This window comes from Bufo bufo, chromosome 3, assembly GCF_905171765.1.
Source record: "Bufo bufo chromosome 3, aBufBuf1.1, whole genome shotgun sequence".
Lineage (NCBI taxonomy): Eukaryota > Metazoa > Chordata > Amphibia > Anura > Bufonidae > Bufo > Bufo bufo.
Genome location: NC_053391.1, coordinates 609,670,053 through 609,690,876, shown reverse-complemented (window position 1 = coordinate 609,690,876; position 20,824 = coordinate 609,670,053). Strand labels below are relative to the sequence as shown.

Here is a 20,824-nt window from a genome sequence, read left to right as displayed (position 1 = left end):
ACCTGTTTTTACTTTCACTTTCAATTGCATTCTCTGCCATCCCGATTTCTAACAGCTATATCTTCCGATGTAGTGGATAAAATGCTATGATTCTGTGTATTGTATGAAAGGTTGGAATGGCAGCTTTTACACAAGAACATATATCTAGCTGCTACAATCCCTAGATATGAGCCGCTATAGCAGTCCTCCCCTCTTCTTAAAGGGGTTGTCTCACCTCAGTAATTGGCATTTATCATGTAGAGAAAGTTAAAGGAGTTGACCGGGTTCACACAGGCAGCCCCCCTGATGTTAGCATCGGAGCATTTCATGCTCTGATGCTCTCCCTTGCCCTGCGCTGGATTGCACATAGGCCATTTTTCCTATATTGTGCAAGTACGACCACCACTGATGGATTGCAGGGTGGTCTGTAACCATGGAAACGAGCAGTGTATGATGTGATGGAAAAATGAATCCAGCCAGCAAAGGAGGCAATATGGACAATAACAATACAGTAGTAAGTGTATTACCTTTCTCTACATGATAAATGCTACTTACTGAAGTGAGAAGACGCCTTTAAGTCTAGTTTGCTTTGGGCACTTGGGAGATGTTTTCCAAGCGCACACATGGATGTTAGGAATGTGTTTTCAATGTTCTGTGGGGCAATGCTGTTACTTATATATGTGAAAATTATGTGATAGACTCCCTTTAAAGGGTTTTTAAGCAATGTCTATAAGCTCTCTAAGAAATTATCAAGTTTGTTAAAGGATAACTGTCATTTTTTTTTATTTGCTAGTTTTTTGCTAGTTTTTTAGAGCTAGGCATGTATACCTGAGTTAGTCTGTCAATGATTGCCAAAAGATCTGTAATTACCTTATAATAACAGCTTTCATTAATGTCTCCTGTCCCTTTCACTGCTCCCTTAAAAGACTGTTACTAGGGCTCATCTGTCTCCGGCTAGGAAGACAGAGGGGCGGTCCTTCACACTGCATGCCTGCATTTCAGAGTGAGGAGGTGTGTCTCTCAGTAATCCAATCTGATTGGCTGGCAGGAAGCTGCTTGGTACAGCAAGTTTGTTTGTGACCTGAGGGAATGCAGTTCTGGCATCAGAGAACTGGCAGAGGAGCCATCTTGAGAAGATCCTCATAATGTAGGATTCAAAACAGCCGTAACTAAGGGGAAAACTCAAGGAAAACAGTGGTAAGTGAAGAAACTAAAGATTGCTTTATGCATAATGCTGCTGCAGCAGTAACATATGCTAAAATTGATTTTTTGATGAAAATATGACAGTTATCCTTTAAATATTTAAAGGGAACCTGTAAAGAAATTAATGCTGGCCTCACTAAGGGCAGCATAAAGTAGTGACAGACATGTAGATTCCAATGGTCTGTCACACACAAGCTAATATTAAAGATTATTTCTGAGATAGGATATGTCATCCGTTTCTGATCAGTGGGGGTCCAACACCTGGGACCCCCATCGAGCAGCGGTTTGAGAAGGCAACCAGTGCACGCAGTGGCGCTGCAGCCTTCTCGCATCTTTCTCTAGGCCATGTGAGGACGCTTTTAACGGTCACGTGACCTAGGTGCAGCTAAGTCCCATAGAAGTGAATGGGGCTGAGCTGCAATACCAAGCACAGCCGCTACATGATGTACGGTACTGTGCTTGGTGAGCTGAAAGAAGGCTGCAGCACTACTGTGAGAGCCGGTGCCTTCTCAAACCCGATGAGAGCATTGGTGCCCCCTACTGATCAGATACTGATGACCTATTCAGAGGATAAGTCAGCAGTAAAAAAAAGTCTCGGGAAACCCCTTTAAGTGGCTGCCAAGGACTTATACACAGTCACAGGCTGCCTAAGAAGAGTCACAGGTATTCATGAGCTCCCTGTCTTCTCGTTCAACTGCCGATAATTATCAATTTTCTCCCGGGAGGAAAGTGCCAATCATGAGTGGGTGGGTGGTGAGAGAGGAGGCTCATGAATAACTCTGACTCTTCTCCAGCTCTACACAGTAAGTACCTGGCAACCACTACATTTTAGCTCATGAGTAACAGACCATGAAATCAGCATGTCTAACTACTTTATGATGCCCTCAGTGAGGACAGCATACAGTTAATGATGGGTTCTCTTTAAATCAACAAGGGTTTCTGATCTCGTACACCGTTGTTATATGTATATGTACCTAGAACAAAATGGTAGCTCCCTTTGCTCCACTTGGCTTTATTGAATGCTGCAAGGTCAGCCGTTGACTATAATGGCCCTTCGAATACTGCTATCGTACTACTATATGATACAATAGAGAAATATGATTCAGTCCATCTGTAAATGTGTCAAGCCATAGTGCTAAACACTGAATGCCACCAGTGCTGCCAATCTGGCCCTAAACAAAAACTTGAATTGCTAAAGTTCATATATGGCTGTTTATATAGGGACCATTTCATGCTTTATACAAAATAATATGAAATATGTACTCACTCGCTGCTCCTGGCAAGACACAAATGTTTGGAATCCAGGAGCCACGCCGAACCCCAACTGGTCAATGAAAGGAGGTTCATCTTGACTGTGAATCTGAACCTTGATTCCAGCTTCAAATGAGGTCTCATCTGCAGAGTAGATACACAGTAGATGATCAGTTTCTCTATAAAAAATCAGTCAGGTCCATGGAGAAAAAAACAAAACACATGAATCTTACTGACCTGTTTCTCCCCACACTGGCAAATATTCATCTTGTTGGATATCCAACATTAACTCCAGACCATTCCCTGTTCCACCTTTAGTAGTTATTAATATCGGACGTCCATTCTGGCCCGAATTAAAAGTGTAGCACTTCCCATATCTTGTAAAAACCTGAGACAGAAATAAAAATGCAAGAGTTCACAAAACAGACTGAAGAATGGCCATTCTGGGATTCTTCTCACAGCGTCTCGGAATTAAATCAGTGAAATATTTCTTGGTAAAATCATGAATTTATTGTCCTTTCAAGCTTAGCAATCCATGGTCCTCCTGACACTCAGAAAAAGAGATATGTCACTCCTTTACAAGACAAGGAAAATTTAGATATCTTCTCCAAATTAACTAGAGGGGAAGTGAGACAGAGGCCTACAAAATCATAAATGTCATATAACACTGAGAAACCTCTCATCCTCTGACAATTCGTATGCTACAAGCCAAATGGACAAGCAATTAAATTTTATTCGAGGACACATATCTCTTCACAGAGATAATCACCTTGTCCTGTGGAGTTAACACTCAGCCTTGGAGGCACTGAAAGATAAAGTGGCCCGTCCAGGTCCACAAAGACAGCCAAGTTGTATCACTAAAGCGGCAATAACAGCAAACACTTCTTTCTTTACCGCTTGTGCTCATTTAATCCACTGCATTCATTACCAGGCCGTATTGTGACTGAAGAGGTCATTAATGAGTTTTAAATAGAATCAGACATATTCTCGAAAGTTAAGTGCATAAATAGCTGTTAGCAAGATGGAAGAATTCCAGCCCTCATGCTGAAGATTATGCACAGTTCCCAATATTTGTACCAAGAAACAGATAACAGGGTAATATAACCCTACGTAGATTGCTCCATACATTACTTACAAAGCCATCTATTTAAGGGGACATTAAAGCCATAAAAAATCAATTATTGTGAATTGCTACACAGTAAAATTAAATTACTCCCATATGCTGCGCTTGTGCAACGCAAAAGTGAGGCCGGACGAAGCGGCACGCTTCAGGGGAGGCCGGCATGAGGGGTTTTGTGAGCAAGGGTCAGGGAAGGTAAGGGTTAAGTGGATGAGTGCAGGAAAAGGGGGGAGGAGCTAGAAAGGGGCGGGGAGCGGCAGGCTGAAGTAGTGGTGAGGCAGGTCAGCGCCCGCCATTTTAGGAGCAGAGAGCCAGCATCTGGCAGAGAGCCAACATCTTCTGAACTGCAGCATCGGATTCAGCAATGGCAGAAGCAGTGGAGGTGATGCTGCGGCGCTTGAGGGAAGCGGCGGACACCAGGGGCAGCGACTGGCTGGAGCAGCAGGTGACCGCATTGCTAGGGGGGGCGGAGGTGGGTACGTCTAGCCCTACTCCAGCAGCTACACGGCCGCGGCGGGTACGGCCGCCGGCGCGCCTGAGCCCTGATTTACCCCCCCGGGTCCGGCGCCGTGTCAGGAGCCCCACAAGGGACCCTCCACGCCGGGAGCATTCTAAGGCTACTGCGACCTCCCGGCGTGGGAGGAATCCATATGTCCGGCGGGACCCTCCAGAGGCTGTGGGGCCTTCCCCTCAGCCCATCGCGGCAGCAACAGGGGAGTCAGGACCTGGTTCTGCAGGATCCCCTCCTGTCCCCAGGAGTCGGAGGCCTGCTCAGCGTGGGAGAGGTAGTGGCAGCAGAGGCAGCAGCGGGGCTGCGCGGTCGGCCAGGGCGGCCCGGCGCAGGCCCTTACAGGATGAGCCCCTTTCAGTGGCACACGAGGCTGCGCCTGTAGGTGCCAGGGACGGGCGCAGGCCTTGCCATGATGCGCTTCTTACAGAGGAGGAGGACGAGGCTGTTCTGGACGGCTCCCCGCCCCAGAGCAGGCCTCTTGGGCATGAAGACAGGCGTGCAGATGCTTATATGGAGGACAGGGAGTTGCGCAGGCCATTTCCTGAGGGCGGACAGTTTGCTACTGGTCCTGACACCGTGGAAGACAGAGTGCGTCCCAGAGCCATTCCTAACGCACCCAGCAGTGATCCGCCTGGGGTGCTGCCGTCGAACAGCGCAAGTACCCATCAAAGGAACGTCGTGGATCCAGGAGTCGTCCGTCAGGAATCAGGACCTGCGGCTGCCGGGTTCACAGCACCCGGGCAGTTAGGTGAGACATCACTGGGAACACTGTTATCTATATTTAATGTGGCGCCTGGGGCGGGGGGGAGCAATAGTGCTATTATCGGTGGTTTGGGGCGCTTGCTGTGTGGTTTAGCTGGGGTTAGTCAGGATAGGGGGGCAATGGGGGCTACCCCCTTAGCAGCGTGGGGGTTGGGGGCAGAAAATAGCAATGTACCGGCGACCGCTAACAATAGTAATGTAGCAGTGGCCAATAGCACAGGTGTAGCCGAATCAGTGTCAGTGCAGACGCAGGCGGGAGGTGAGGAGGATAGGCCCAGATTAGATGACGCCGCAAAAGGGGAGGTGTATGTTTGCTTTGAGGGTCCCCTGGGAGCGCATTTGAAAACGGAGGTGCGTGAGAAAATTTGGAAGGGAGAGTATATAGAAATTTTTTCGCTGCTTCCGTTGGAGCGGTTCAACCTTGATGTGGTAAAAAAGGACGGAGTAAGAAAGGAGGATGATGATAAGCGTCGCTATCGCCTTATCCCTAGGTCATTTAGTAATTGGCTACAGGCCTTTGCTATTTTGGCAAGTGTGATTGGGGAGAAGAGTCCGGAATGCTGTTCCCCTTTATTTTGCTATCTGGATGCTATTGGGGAAGCCTATAGAGTGTATGGGGGTTCCGGGTGGTTACGGTATGACGAGCAGTTTCGTCAGAGGAAAGCAGTCCGTCCTAATATGAGATGGGACCATAAGGACATTGCGTTATGGATGAGGGTGACAGCGCCAGGTAGGAGTGGTCAGTCCTTTCGGAGTGAGTCAGGGGTTGGGGTACAGCAAGGTACAGGGACGCCCCCAGTTGGAAGAGGATACTGCTTCCTTTTCAATGAGGGAAGTTGCAAATTCGGCCAAAAATGCAAATTTAGGCATGAATGTTCCGTGTGTGGCGGGGGCCATGGGGCTAGCAGATGTTTTAGAGGGGGTAGACAAAGGGGGGGGGATAGTTTTGCAAAAGGGGCAGACCCCAGTGCGAGTGGAAAGGATGGTGGGGCATCTAAATAGATATCCGAACCAGGAGTTAGCTGAATTTTTGTATTCAGGGTTTAAGTTCGGTTTTCATATACCTTCACACCCGTTACCAGTCTTAGAGAAGCGGAAGAATTTGCGCTCGGCATTGCAGTTCCCGGACATAGTGACAGGAAAGTTAGCTAAAGAGGTTTCCCTAGGGAGGATGGATGGTCCGTTTGTTACATCACCCATCAGTAACTTGCGAGTTTCCCCTTTGGGTTTGATCCCTAAGAAGGAGCCTAATAAATTTAGGCTCATCCACCATTTATCATTCCCTAAGGGTGCGTCGGTCAATGAGGGCATTGACCCGGAACTTTGTTCTGTGGTTTATGCTTCCTTTGATGCGGCTGTGGAATGGGTAAGGAAGCTGGGTCCGGGTACCCTGTTGGCAAAATGTGACATTGAAGCGGCATTTCGGTTGTTGCCAGTTCACCCGGATAGTTTGTATTTACTGGGTTGTTTTTGGAATGGCGCATATTTTGTGGATAGGTGTTTGCCAATGGGCTGTTCAATATCGTGTGCATATTTTGAGCGTTTTAGTTCTTTTCTGGAGTGGGTGGTGGTTCAGGAATCAGGTTGTCACTCTGTCATTCATTATTTGGATGATTTCCTGTGTTTGGGGCCGGGGGGATCTAGGGTTTGTTCGTTGTTGTTATCCACATTACAGTCTGTTTTTGAGTGTTTTGGAGTCCCGTTAGCGGTGGACAAAACGGTGGGGCCGGCTACTGAGCTAAGCTTTTTGGGTATTGTCATAGATACACAGCGGATGGAGTGTAGGCTACCAGTAGACAAAGTGTCAGATTTAAGAACAGAGGTGGCGGCGGCATTGACAGCAAAAAAGATTCGTCTGCGGGACCTGCAGTCTTTGTTGGGCAAATTAAATTTTGCATGCAGAATCCTACCTATGGGCCGCATTTTTAGTAGGAGGTTGGCTTCGGCGACAGGAGGGGTGGTGTCTCCCCACCATTTTATTAGACTAGGCAGTGAGTTGAAAGGGGATTTGAAAGTTTGGGATTCCTTTTTAAAACAGTTTAATGGCAGAGCATTAGTTATGGGGGGGGTGGTTGATGCGTTTGATTTCGAATTGTTTACGGATGCTGCGGGTGGAGCGGGTTTTGGGGCGTACTGTGAAGGGCAGTGGTGTGCGGGTCGGTGGCCTGAGTCCTGGGTACGAAAAGGGTGGGTAAAAAACGTGGCATTGTTGGAACTCTTCCCCATTGTGTTGGCAGTCACGCTCTGGGGGGAGAAGTTTCGGCACAAGAAGGTTCGTTTCCATTGTGACAACTTGGGAGTTGTGCAAGCCATCAACAGTGTAACGGCTTCTTCCCCCCCAGTTATTTGCCTATTGCAGCAGTTGGTTCTCCGGTGCTTGTCCCTTAATGCTTGGGTGTTTGCGGTGCATGTGCCTGGTTCCTCTAACTGTATAGCTGACGCACTTTCTCGTTTTCAGTGGGAGCGGTTTCGCCAGCTGGCCCCGGAGGCGAGTCAGGTCGGATTGGTGTGTCCAGAGTCGTTGTGGGAGATCCTGGAGGTACCGTAGCTTGTCTGTTGCAGGCATCATTGAGTGAAGGCACGTGGAGGATGTACGATAGGGCTTGGAGTAGGTGGCAGCAGTGGTGTAATGACCTAGGGGTCGAGGTACTGGACGGGGAAATTCCGTTGTTACTGTTCATTGGCCACGTGAAGGATCAAGGTTGGTCGGTTGCCAAGATCAATGGTTGCATGGCGGGCTTGGCTTTCGGATTCAAGTTGCGGAATTCCCCGGACATTACTAAGTCCTTTTTGGTCCGACAAATTTTGAAGGGTTATAGAAGGTTTCAGCGTGTCAAAGATTCCCGCCTACCGGTGTCCTTTTCGTTATTGTTACAGTTAGGGGAGCAGGTAGCTGGAGTGTGTCGCTCGGCTTGGGAGGTGAGCTTATTTAGACTAGCCTTTGCTCTGGCTTTTTTCGGAGCCTTTCGTTTAGGGGAGTTAGTGTGTGCAAGTGTGCAGCGGGAAGGGGGTCTGAGGAGTGAGGATGTAACGTTATATGACGACAGGGTGCTGATTTATCTGAGATTTTCAAAGACGGATCAGGAGGGGAGGGGTCATTTAGTCTCATTGTTTGAGGTGCCGGGATGTCTAGTGTGTCCAGTACGGTGTTTGCGTGATTTTCAAGGAAGGGCAGGGGTCGCGGCAGGCCCGATTCTCAGACATGAGGATGGCTCCTTTTTATCGCGATTTCAATTTATAGCGGTATTCAAGAAATGTTTGCGTAATCTAGGAATGGACTCTGGCAAGTTTACGGGTCATTCCTTCAGGATAGGTGCTGCCACGGAGGCTGCTCGCTTGGGGGTGCGAGATGAAGTGATTAAGCGTATTGGGAGGTGGGAGTCGGAGCGTTTTCGGCTGTATGTGCGTTTAGGGGCAGTTTAAGGCTGTGTCTAACCATGTTTGTCTCGTTCTTTTTTCAGGTGATGCCCCGTTATTAGTTTGGATCCTGGGCCATTCGTTCGTGTTCTGGGGGGCATTACGAGCGGATGTTCGGCAGAATGGGCGGCAGCTGGGGTTTGATCGGGGGACAGCCATAGTAAGATGGATCGGACGCAGAGGTATGGTGTGGGGTAGTGTTTTGCAGGAGGTTCATCGGCAAGCCAGGTTAGATAGAGTCCCAGATATCTTGGTGTTGCATGTTGGGGGAAATGACCTAGGGGTCCGACCTTGCAGAGAGTTGATCAGGGATATACGTTTTGATTTTTTGCGTTTGTGGTCCCTCTTCCCGTCAGTTGTCACTGTGTGGTCGGATATTGTCCCCAGGAAGGTCTGGAGGGAGGCGAGATCGGTTGAAAGGCTGAATAAGGCTAGGATTAAGCTGAACAGGGTGATTGGGCGGTTCTGTGCCAAACATGGGGCGGTGGTGGTGAGGCACCCCGAGTTGGAAGCAGGAACAGGAGGCTTTTGGAGACAGGATGGAGTCCACCTCAATGCGGTGGGCATTGATTTGTGGTCACTGGACTTGCAGGGAGGTATTGAAACAGCCCTCCGGGTGTGGCGGAACGCGCGAGCTTAAGGGCTGTCAAGCTGCGCGTTGTTGGCGGGGGGAGGTCATAGAAGCTGGGGCTACTGGATGGTAACGGTGAATGAGAGGGCCTCAATGGTGGGGCTGGACTCTCAGAGTTGGGGCACCTGGTTGGCTTGGTATGGCGTCCGTCAGTTGGTGTCCCCGAGCTTGTGGTACGCGGCTGGGGGCAAGATGGAATTGCCGTGGTGGTTTGTGGTCGTTTAAGGTGCAGTTAGGCGGCTTCTAGGACCTCCCTCGTCAGTTAGACATGTATATATTTATATATATATGTCATTGTTATATCAAGTGTTATGTTTATTCATGTTATTTATATTATTTAATAAAAGACGGCTGCTGTGGCCGATTTAATCCAAACAGTGGCTGTGTGTGGTTATTGGGAGAGGAAATGGGGAAGGTTAGTTAGCTAAATGATGGGGTAGTGGACCCGAGCGTAGCCAATAACCCTACTCAAGTGAGGCCGGACGAAGCGGCACGCTTCAGGGGAGGCCGGCATGAGGGGTTTTGTGAGCAAGGGTCAGGGAAGGTAAGGGTTAAGTGGATGAGTGCAGGAAAAGGGGGGAGGAGCTAGAAAGGGGCGGGGAGCGGCAGGCTGAAGTAGTGGTGAGGCAGGTCAGCGCCCGCCATTTTAGGAGCAGAGAGCCAGCATCTCCCTCCCTCCCTCCCGTAGTGTGTACTTGGATGTTTCAGGGCGGCAACGGTATATTATAGAGGGGATGCATATATAAAAAAAAAAAAAAAAAAAAAATGTGTATTTTATAAATAAATAAATGTATAAAAAAAAAAAAAAAAAAAAAAAAAATGGACAAGGGGTGGTGGACGGAGTGTGTCGTTAAGTGTTGCGTTTGTCGCAGCAGTCGTGGCGGGGGGAGGTCATAGAAGCTGGGGCTACTGGATGGTAACGGTGAATGAGAGGGCCTCAATGGTGGGGCTGGACTCTCAGAGTTGGGGCACCTGGTTGGCTTGGTATGGCGTCCGTCAGTTGGTGTCCCCGAGCTTGTGGTACGCGGCTGGGGGCAAGATGGAATTGCCGTGGTGGTTTGTGGTCGTTTAAGGTGCAGTTAGGCGGCTTCTAGGACCTCCCTCGTCAGTTAGACATGTATATATTTATATATATATGTCATTGTTATATCAAGTGTTATGTTTATTCATGTTATTTATATTATTTAATAAAAGACGGCTGCTGTGGCCGATTTAATCCAAACAGTGGCTGTGTGTGGTTATTGGGAGAGGAAATGGGGAAGGTTAGTTAGCTAAATGATGGGGTAGTGGACCCGAGCGTAGCCAATAACCCTACTCATGTTATTTGAGTTGGGAACAAAAACATTTGTTTATTTTTATGAAGATCAGATAGTTGGCGGTATTGGTGACAACGTTTCTCTACGCAGTAAGAAAAATGTGCTCGTACTATACACAGTCATAATCCACTCTGTGTATAGGTAGTCTATGCACCAATGTGGCCTCCAATCAGTTGCCTCTACTCTATATTTGGCCTCATGCACGCGGCTGTTCCGTGCATTGGGGACAGCAATTTGCGGCCGGGATGGATCGAGACCCATTCAACTTGAATGGGTCCGTGATCCGTCTGCACTGCAAAAAAATAGAACATGTTCTATTTTTTTTGCGGTGTGGAGGCACGGACAGAAACACCACGGAAGCACTCTGTAATGCTTCCATGGGGTTCCGTGCCTCTGTTCCGCACCGTAGCTCCGGATTGCCCGCATATTGCGGACCCGCTGTTTGCGGGATGCAACACGGCCATGGCCGAGCAACGGCCGTGTGTATGAGGCCTTAGTATGTTTTTGGATTGTAGAAGAAAACCAAAACTTTTCAAAGGAGTTGCCTCTGCTGGAATCAACCATTATCCATAGTCATTCGTATTTCTTAACCCTTTCCTGCCAATCCCATGAAAATTGCAATGCTCATCCTGTAGTGCCCATACAGGTGTTCTAAGGCTACTTTCACACCTCCGCTGTGCCACATTTATTTGAAGAGAGAATGGAAGTTGGGTAACCCTGGCAGCGGAAATGGCTTTTAGAGGCTCCATTATGCCAATAATGTTGGGAAACACAACTATAAATTCTATGGGCACCAAGGGGAACATTTATTAAGGCCGTTCTTAAAGAGGACCTGTCACCTCTCCAGACATATCTGTTTTAATAGTCGCATTCACTCCCCATGTTGTGCCCTTCCTTTATTATTTCTACTAGAAGCTATGAATGAATTGCTAGCAGTCTGCAGTAAGGGTACGGAGGGGTGGTAACCAGTTGGGGGCGGGGGAGGGGGGGATGTACCTGCACAGTCTGATAATGGCAGCACTGACTGGATAGTGAGACTGTGCAGGGACACACCCTAAATGGTGACCTCCCCTCTGTACCCTTACTGCAGACTGCTAGCAATTCATTCATAACTTCTAGAAGAAATAATAAAGGAATGGCACAACATAGAGACATAAGAATAGATGCTCCAGAATTGTTATTACATGGGGAATGCATGAACCTATTAAAACAGCCCAGGCATGTCAGGAGTGATGACGGGTCCTTTTTAAATCCCTTTGTGACTCTGGAGGAAGTGCCAAAGTTATGTAGAGGTGCAGGACTCTACATAGGTTTGGCGCTTCCTCCAGCAGGCTGTGTGACAGACTTAAATCTATGTCAGCTCCCTTGCTGGCGTAGATTTAAGCCATTTTCCACGCCAAAAACTAGCATGGAAAATTATCAATAAGCTGGGCCTGCCAGCTCATCCGCTTCCCCACCCACGCCATGCCCCCTTCTCTCACCACTTCGGAAAAGTGGCGTGAGCAGGTAAAAGTCACAGTTTTGGAGTAATGCAATTCAAAATAATCCATATATTCCATTTTTGCATATGTCTTAGTGTGCTAGTACAGGCAAGCACCTGTACCTTTGCTTCATATTGTTTGTAGGCGCTGGTGAAATATTGTGTAAGAGATACATATATAGACAGGGGAGGATATGGCCACCACGCAAATCACACAAATGCATGTGACCTCCAGAGAGCAGGAGTCCCCTGCCAGCGGCACCCTTTTCAACTACATCAACATCCTGAGGATGCAGATACAGTTGAATACAATGGGGACACATTATACTTTGTTGGGCACATAGGTGGGCACCATATTGTGTGGGGGGCACATAAGGGGGGATTTATACTGTGTGGGGCACACATAATGGGTCACCAATATTAGCAGTATGATGGAGATGGAGCTTAGCAGTGTGACAGGGGTGGAGTTTAGAGATGCAATCGAAACCCCCCGGCATAAGTTTGCTTGGGGCCCCAGAAATGCCAAATTTACCCATGTATATGGATAGACAGACAGATAGATAGATATATAGATATGAACAGAGAAAAACATCTTTTCCTCATTTGACTTTATGTTACTTACAAGAATGATGGCATTTCAGGTCTGTTTTTATTACATTTGGCACCTTTCTTTGGAACATGCCTACGAATGCAAACTTCTCCATAATGCAAAGGACAGCAGTTTAGAGGACACAGACCAAACACTTAACACCACTGACTGCGGAACAGCAAAGAAATCTCTATTCTCTCCTTTTTTATGGCAATTATTTTTTTCTGGAAATTAATAACCAAATGCAGAGCTCTTAAAGAAGCTCCTATACAGAATTCACCAGGACTGTCTCCTTCCCAATCATCCCCCTTCATCCTAAGGCCTCATGCACACGGCCGTTGCCCGGCCATGGCCGTATTGCGGCCCACAAACAGCGTGTCCGCAATATGCGGGCACCGGCCGTATGCTCCCCGCATGAATGGGTCTGCAATCCGGAGCTGCGGTGCGAAACGGAGGCACGGAACCCCTTGGAAGCACTATGGAGTGCTTCTGTGGTGTTTCTGTCCGTGCCTCCGCACAGCAAAAAAATAGAACATGTTTTATTTTTTGTGCGGTGCAGATGGATCACGGACCCATTCAAGTTGAATGGGTCTCCATCCGTCCCGGGCCGCTGCACGGACGTTGCCCGTGGATTGGGGACCGCAATTTGCGGTCCCCAATGCATGGAATGGCCGCACAACGGCCGTGTGCAAGAGGCCTAAGGATGTACATTTTACTCAGTGCCTCAAATTGCGATTGAAAAACATACATTTAGCCCCAGAATATATTAAAGGTCTTAATTTGTTATATGACTCATTTTAAAACCTCTCTCTCCCACTTGCACTTCTAGCTCTATGCACTGAAAAAGCATCAGAAAATATACGTAAATGGGTTCCTAATGTCCCGCTACACATGAATTGACAGATAGCATCATAACCCTAGGTGACAAACATCATGGGAAATACACAGGGTCGGGGCGTGTATGAAGTGTTCCATAATTACTACAACTATAGGTGCTGGTATACACAACATAATTATGGTTTAATATTGATTTATAAGCGAGCTCCTGAAAAGAGCTTAGGTAGGTTTGATCTCTGTGGCGACCTCGTCCCTTAATCAGCCAAAATCATAGATCTTATAATTTGTAACTTTCTGTACCGAGCTGGCATAAAACATGATTTCCCCAGATGCTGTGACTCATTATACACTTCTGTATTACAAGATATGCAATTCTTAAAAGTACATGACACCTGGAGGTGTGTGGGGATGGAGGGGGTAAGGCATTATCATAATTTGGGTTTCATAAACTCTAAAAAAATGTTTCAGCTAATTCTATATTAATATTTGAACAGTGTTGTGCAAAATCTATGCACATGTATGTATTTAATATATTCAGTGCCAGGACAGGGGGAGGAGAAATAGGCAGAATAGGCACCAGCCTAGGGTACCATGACTAGATAAAAAATAAAAACTGATTACATTTCTTTGTACAGCTAATTGAGCTCTGTATCAGCATGGCTGATAATGCCGTACTGGAGTTCACGGAGCACTTCTCCTGCACTAAAGGCAAGAACTTCATGAGAAAGGAGGACATAGCGCCTGCCATACAGGAACAGACCCCCTCTTCCCCTTTAAAAGAGTCACTGAACAGAGCGAGATACAGTATAAACACCTGCTCTGCAAACCAGGAGAGATCTTTAGGGTGTGTGACCTTTGCAGCAGCCACCGCTCCTTAACCCTTTCACACACCACAGTGTAACTGTACATCTAGGTGAGGGTTAACTTTTTGTATATTACAAGGGTGATGCGGGCACTATCAGCAGTGGAGCCAGCAGTAATATATACAGCAAGACTCCTGTTGCAACAGCTAGGATGCTAGCTAGCTCTGATCCTGGCCTTTAACCTCTCAGATACAGTTAGATAGAGGGATGGAGTTCCTGCTGTCACTCCATCGAAGTGCCCAACAGTGGCTGCCAGGTATGCTAAGTATGGTGGTGCTGCAGGAAGCATATTGACAAACAGACACAATACACTGCACTACATAGGTAGTGCAGTGTTCTATGAAGACGATAAAGGACTAATAAATATAAAAAATAATGGAGAAAGTGTAACAAAAAGTAAACGTGGTAAACACTGTGAAAAAAAACCTACAGAATTACAGTTTTTGTTCATTCTGACCCCCAAAATGTGGAATAAAAAGTGATCAAAAACTATGTACCCCAAAGTGGCACCAATGGAAGTAGCAACTTGTCTTGCAAAAAACAAAAAGTGATAAAATGTGATAAAAAAAGACCCCATATGGCGATGGCTATTGCTATAAAGCAGATATGACTTGTTAAGGCATGGACTCCACACGTTGTCCTGTGGTATATGGCATCAAGGCTTAGCAGCAGATCCTTTAAGTCCTGTACATTGTGAGGTGGGGCCTTCATGGATGGAACATGTTTTTCTAGTACATCCTAGATACTCAATCAAATTGGGAACTCAGAAATTTGGAGACCAAGTCAACACCTTGTTGTGTTCTTCAAACAAACAGAATGTAATTCACCAGACCACCTTCTTCCATTTCTCCATGGTCATTAAACCTTATCTCTGTGTAGTCTCTACTCCTGGTTTTGGCTCACTATCGCTGATGGAAAGCACTATCGCTGCTGAAAACACTGACGTGTGCAAGAGACCTTAGTCATCACAATTTAACCCTTGTCAAAGTTGCAAAAAAAAAAAACAATAAAAAAAAAAACTAACACTTACCAATTTTTCCTGCTTCCAACTCAATGTCCAAAACTGACTGTTCACTTGCTGCCAAATGTATCCCACATTTACAAGTGCCATAAGATAATCAAGATTATGTACTTCAGATGTCAGTGGTTTCAATGTATACAATAATATACAATAATATATAAACGCACGCCATATTTTTCGCTTTATAAACTTTTTCCCCAAAAAGTGGCAGTGCACATTATAAAGCAAATGCTAGTGATCCCTGATTAGTATGCAGTAGGTGCAGGGAGCAGTGAGTGTAGCGCCGCTAGGGCAGGGTGTACTCGCCGCTCCCTGGTCTTCTCCAGGTGCTACGCTGCACGTCCTGAGTGCTTACAGTGTCAGGACATAGTGGGTGCACTTTGATCTGATGTTATGCAACGTCAGGTCACAATACAGTGCGGGCCCAGAGAAGAACAAGGAGCGATGAATGCAGGAAGAGCGTCTCGTCTGGATGTGGATATACACAAGTAAGGAGCCCTTACGCTAACTATTCTGCACTAAAACAATGAAATCAACCAGTAATTCAGGTAACATTAATCCTCTGCTGACATCCTTCACATTTGGAAATTATACCTTAGGAAAGCTATTTGTGTAATAACGTCCCTGTGCTCAACTGAGTCTAATGTGGAAACATCCCCATTTATAATATAACAGTTAATTAGATTACTTCCATTCCATGTACTGAAAGTGCGAAGCCACCTACTGTTAGCACAGACTAATAAAAACCGGAGCACAAAGCTTCAAATAATGATATTCTCGCATGAATATACTACAGGATAAAGAAAACGTTTAATGGCAATGAATTTTCTAAAATGAGAACTTTCATCTGGCTCGTTCACATCAGTATTTGTCCCTTGGCGATATTTTCAGCTAGGCCCCTGCACACCCTACAGTACTATTATCTGATATTGCCAATTGCTACAAATGTCTTTATAAAAAAATGATTTAGTTGTTAGATTGCAGTGATTGACACAACTTAATATTCTTTTTCCTACCACCCAAGTATTCTCAATATGAATGTAACTACTCTCCTTAATCCTGCAGTATAATGTAATCTCATCCCCCCATTACCACAAATTATACTGTCCCCACAGATTGAGTGTATATACCGTATGTCTAAATGTAAAATCAATGACATGAGACACAAGTTTCACTAGTTTTCCCCTGCCATTTTTCTCCTCCAATCATTTTATTCACTGGGGATTATCTTACCGGGAGAAAGTCATCAATGTCACAATCTCTTCCTTGATATTTGCAGTCCAGCATCATTTCGTTGAGCTGATGAGAGGAGCGATCAGTGATCTCATACATATCAGATGTAGCAGCACCAGTTTCCTGAGACAGTTGAGAAACTAATTCTGCATCCCCATCCTCTGGGAAGCCTAACAGAGGAGATAGGTAGAGTAACTCAGATCTAGAGAGTTGAGAAGATCGGAAGCGATTGCAGTTGCAGAAAGTAATTGCTGGGAAGGCCATTTTGCTCGCCACCATTTCATCGATTGCGGTGAGATGAGGATATAATCTGTAGTAAGCGACACGCTCCCACACCTGCGATAGGAATAGTAAAAGGGAAACTAAAAATGCTCCGGCCCACACAAAACGCCGAAATCCCCAAGGTCCTTCAGTGATAATGTGATTCAGTCCATGGAGACTGCAGCTGCTGGCAAAAGAAACCACATCTTTGGCAACGCCATTCTCCTCATCTATGTCTATCTCTTCACGTTCCACTTTATCTTCTCTCTTGGTTTTAGGTCCTTTGTCTGTAGACACAGACAATGTGCAGACTATCTGCACTGGCATTGCTTAAGTTTGGATCTCTAAGGAGTCTGTGTCTGATCTTCAAGAGAAAAAAAATCTGAAATTATCACTGAAGAGAAAGATGAAAGGATACCCACTTGGTTCACCAGGTTCTTCCCATGAAAGAGTAAAACTACCCGCTCTACTCCATGGAAATAGACATCTCCAACCTTACACAAAAATATTTTGTTGTATGATTCTCTGACTGTCTTGATCAGTCACTACGAAGTTTCAGTTTCCTTCCTGTGTATTCTTAATCTGAGATCTCGGAGTGATTGGAGGAGCATTGCTTCAAGGTGGGATAGTAGACATACAAGTCTAATCTCTATGCTAACACGGTGTGGTTCCAGACTTGCTCTGCCACTGCACTCGGTAGCAAACTGATCCAAGAGAGCGGTCATCAATAATGTATCAAGATGCCAGTAGAAAGGGAGGTGCTGGTAAGAACTGAAAGGAACAAGGGCACAAGAATGTTGAAAGGATGGGACATTTAGTTGCTCTCGTTAGAATTGTCAGAGCCTTCTCTGAGAAATATCATTTAGTTTGTTGTATTATTGGAGAGAAACGACACCAAGGACAAGGAAAATCATCCCTCGTATGTAGCAGGCAGCTCCTGACTTAAGTTGTGAAGGTCCTTTAGGTCATTTTACACAGGCCCTGGGGACTGATCAAATCTCAGCTTTATTGCTGCATTAGGAAGACTATATCTATCGAGTATCTGTGCAGAGGAGATGCTCGCAAACCCCTATAGCATGATTAAAGATAACAGAATGTATGAAAGAAATGAAAACACTAGAGTACAGTTATAGCTTCTTGAAAATCAAAGAAGCCGTTTGATTAAGTGTCGACAGCCATTTTGTTAGCTAAACTCAGGGCTAGACAAATCTCAGGAGCCAAGAAGACGGCTTGCTCAGAAATTTACTGCTGTCACTTTTAAGACACATAGAAAATTGTGGAGTCATCACCATTAAATATGTTCCTAATGCCTACCAAAATACCCAGTTGAAAAAAATAATTTTGAATTAAATGAAAGTTTATCATACATACGGATCCTCGTTTCAAATCCTGTACAGTGATCCTTTAAGAACATTCTAGTCCAAGTCCGGGAGAACGTTTTTAATAGTTACGCTCTGCCACCTGACCGCAGAGTATAGTTTACTAACAGACCTAACTGTGGTGGTCAGAGATAATGATTCCAGTAGAGGCTTGGCAGGGAACAGATGAGGTGAGGGTAAACTTATAAAGGAAGAAATAGTTTTGGAATAAGTTGGGAAGACGTGTGCTTGAAATAAGGGTTGGGATACAGATAATAAGAAAAAAGTGAGGGGTGAGGGATTAGGCATTAAATGGGGTATTAAGCCTGTTAAAATTTATGGACTATTTTAAAGGGGTTGTCTCACTGGCATTTATCGTGTAGAGAAAGTTAACACAAGCCACTTACTAATGTATTGTTATTATCTATATTGCTGTCTATGCTGGGTAGATTCATTTCCCCATCAGATTATACACTGCTTGTTTCCACGGTTACAGACCACCCTTCAATCCATCAGTGGTGGTCGTGCTTGCACACTATAGGAAAAAGCATCAGCCTCTCTGGTGGCCGGGACCATGGGAGCGCACATAGGCTAGTGCTTTTTCCTATAATGTGCAAGCATGACCACCACTGATGGATTGCAGGGTGGTCTGTAACCATGGGAACAAGCAGTTTATAATGTGATGGAAAAATGAATCCAGTCAGCAAAGGAGGCAATATGGACAATAACAATACATTAGTAGGTGGCTTGTATTACTGAAGTGAGACAGCCCTTTAAGGCTAGATCATCAATATTAGATTGGTTGAAATCCGACTCTTGGCACCTCCAACGATCAGCTGTTTTCAAGGACCATGCTTTTAGTGAATGGGTCAGTGCTAAAAGTATGCCGTTCTGCAGTACAAACCGATTTCTAGACCAATGTAAACAATGAAGATGTCACAGTGCGGTTCACTGTGACACTGTGTTGCCGCGTAGGCTGGCTTCCAGCGCTCTTGCGTACTGGCTCCAGTACGTTCCCGTGTGTGCTGTTTGCTTGGGCGTGCTGGCTGCAGCGTTTATATAGTGTGTGAACTGTGTCCTGTGAATTGTGTGTGAACTGTGTCTTGCAGGGTTAATTCTTCCCTGAGCCTGTGTTTGATTACCAGGTGATCAGGCGCTTTCATCACCCGGCTATTTAGATTAGACCACCATGTTAGTCCACCATGTTAGTCCACCATGACTTGCGTGGTCAGCCTGATTATTTATCAATGTCTTCATGTCCTAATCTGTCTGGGAACATCATGCTTCCTATTCCACATGGGGTCCATGCTAATTACCACATTTCTTTGTTGCTATGTCTCAGTATGTTTTATGTTACTATGTCTTTGTATGTCCAGATCCGCCTGTGTGCGCAATGCATCAGTTCCGCATTGGTTCCAGGCAATGTATTAATGTCGTCTAATTATGTTCTGATCTGTCTGATCATGTTCCGTGTATCCTGATTTGCAGGGGTTCTTGGCTATGTGGCTCTGTGGATCCTGTATCCTGGTCTTGTATCTAAACAGTGTTCTATATTGTTTGCCCGGATTTCTGGTGCCTTGCACCACCGTCTTTTTCCCTGCAGGTCAGCTACCAAGTGTATCAGGACCATCCCAGGAGCTAGCGGTCCGGTCGCCCCCTGCAGCGAAGACCAGATGTCTGTATAGGGGTTAAAGGGTGAAAACCAGGGGGGCATCGGAATAACGCACTTAGGGCTTAGCCCAAAGTCAAACCGGTCACTTGGCACAGTGGTTACACTTCTGCCACTGATACGCCTGATCTGTACAGCTTGCTCTGCTATTAAATCCGCTTTTGTGGTATCTTCCGGGCCTGGTTTATTCTGATTGTCTTTGGTACTTTTGTTTAATAAACATTCGATTTGGCTTCCTTTGGTGTTTGTCTGTTCTGTGAACACTGGAGATGTTCAGGGGTTCCTCAGATCATGACTCTTTTGTGATATGTTCAGGGGTTTTAGTGACCCCTAGATATGAAAGAAGAGGTGCAGTATGCTTGACCAATTGCCTCTCCAAACAACTAATCAGGATAGGAAGGGAAAGGGGAGATTCGGGGGTAATTTCTGATCAACAGGCTCTGGTCAGCTCAATAAAGAGATTTAAAGGGAACCTGTCAGGTTGAACATGGTTTCTGAGCTGCAGGCAACATGTTATAGAGCTGGAAGAGCTGAGCAGATTAATATGTCGTTTCTAGGAAAAGATTCAGTAAAACTTGTTTAAAGAGGACCTTTCACTTGTATAAACTATGTGAACTGAGTATGCTGCCATATAGAGCGGCGCCCGGGGATCTCACTGCACTTACTATTATCCCCGGGCGCCACTCCGTTCTCCCGTTATAGGCTCCGGTACCTTTGCTCCTTAAGTTATAGTAGGCGGGTCTTCCCTTGTCCTGTGGGCGTCTCCTTCTCCTAGGCTGCGGCGCTGGCCAATCGCAGCGCACAGCTCACAGCCTGGGAGTTTTTTTCTCCCAGGCTGTGAGCTCTGCGCTGCGATTGGCCAGCGCTGCAGCCTAGGAGAAGGAGACGCCCACAGGACAAGGGAAAACCCGCCTACTATAACTTAAGGAGCAAAGGTACCGGAGCCTATAACGGGAGAACGGAGCGGTGCCTGGGGATAATAGTAAGTGCAGTGAGATCCCCGGGCACCGCTCTATATGGCAGCATACTCAGTTCACATAGTTTATACAAGTGAAAGGTCCTCTTTAAATTCCTGTTCATTCTCAGCTTAGAAGTCCAGGAGGCGGTCCTATCAGTGATTGACAGCCTTCCCTCTATGACTGTGTATACAGAGAGAGCTGTCAGTCACTGATAGGACCGCCTCCTAGAAGGAGAAAGAATTTAAATGAATAAAATAGAAGTTTTACTGAATCTTTTCCCATATAACTATATGTGAATCTGCTCAGCTCCTCCTGCTCTATAACATGCTGCAGATAACAATGCATTTTAATGGTGACAGGTTCC

The 20,824-nt window shown here is 46.0% G+C and overlaps 2 protein-coding genes across 2 annotated transcripts in view; one reads left to right on the top strand and one right to left on the bottom strand.

Moving 5' to 3' along the window:
- The window catches only part of ASIC1 (acid sensing ion channel subunit 1), a 395,233-nt gene that overhangs the window by 122,070 nt on the left and 252,339 nt on the right, over window positions 1-20,824 (bottom strand). The window contains exons 4-5 of the mRNA XM_040426001.1: window positions 2,671-2,821; window positions 2,450-2,577 (exon numbers count right to left, since the gene is read on the bottom strand). Coding sequence (XP_040281935.1) covers window positions 2,450-2,577; window positions 2,671-2,821 — 279 coding nt within the window. The remainder of the gene's footprint in view (window positions 1-2,449; window positions 2,578-2,670; window positions 2,822-20,824) is intronic.
- LOC120996220 lies at window positions 4,820-9,015 on the top strand. Its single transcript, XM_040426000.1, has 2 exons — window positions 4,820-7,365; window positions 8,288-9,015. Exons 1-2 carry the CDS (start codon window positions 5,653-5,655, stop codon window positions 8,303-8,305), a joined length of 1,731 nt encoding a protein of 576 aa, XP_040281934.1. The 5' UTR covers window positions 4,820-5,652; the 3' UTR covers window positions 8,306-9,015.

Excerpts from the sequence above, each read along its gene's own strand:
- LOC120996220 (XM_040426000.1), top strand. The coding sequence starts at position 5,653 with ATGAGGGAAGTTGCAAATTCGGCCAAAAATGCAAATTTAGGCATGAAT.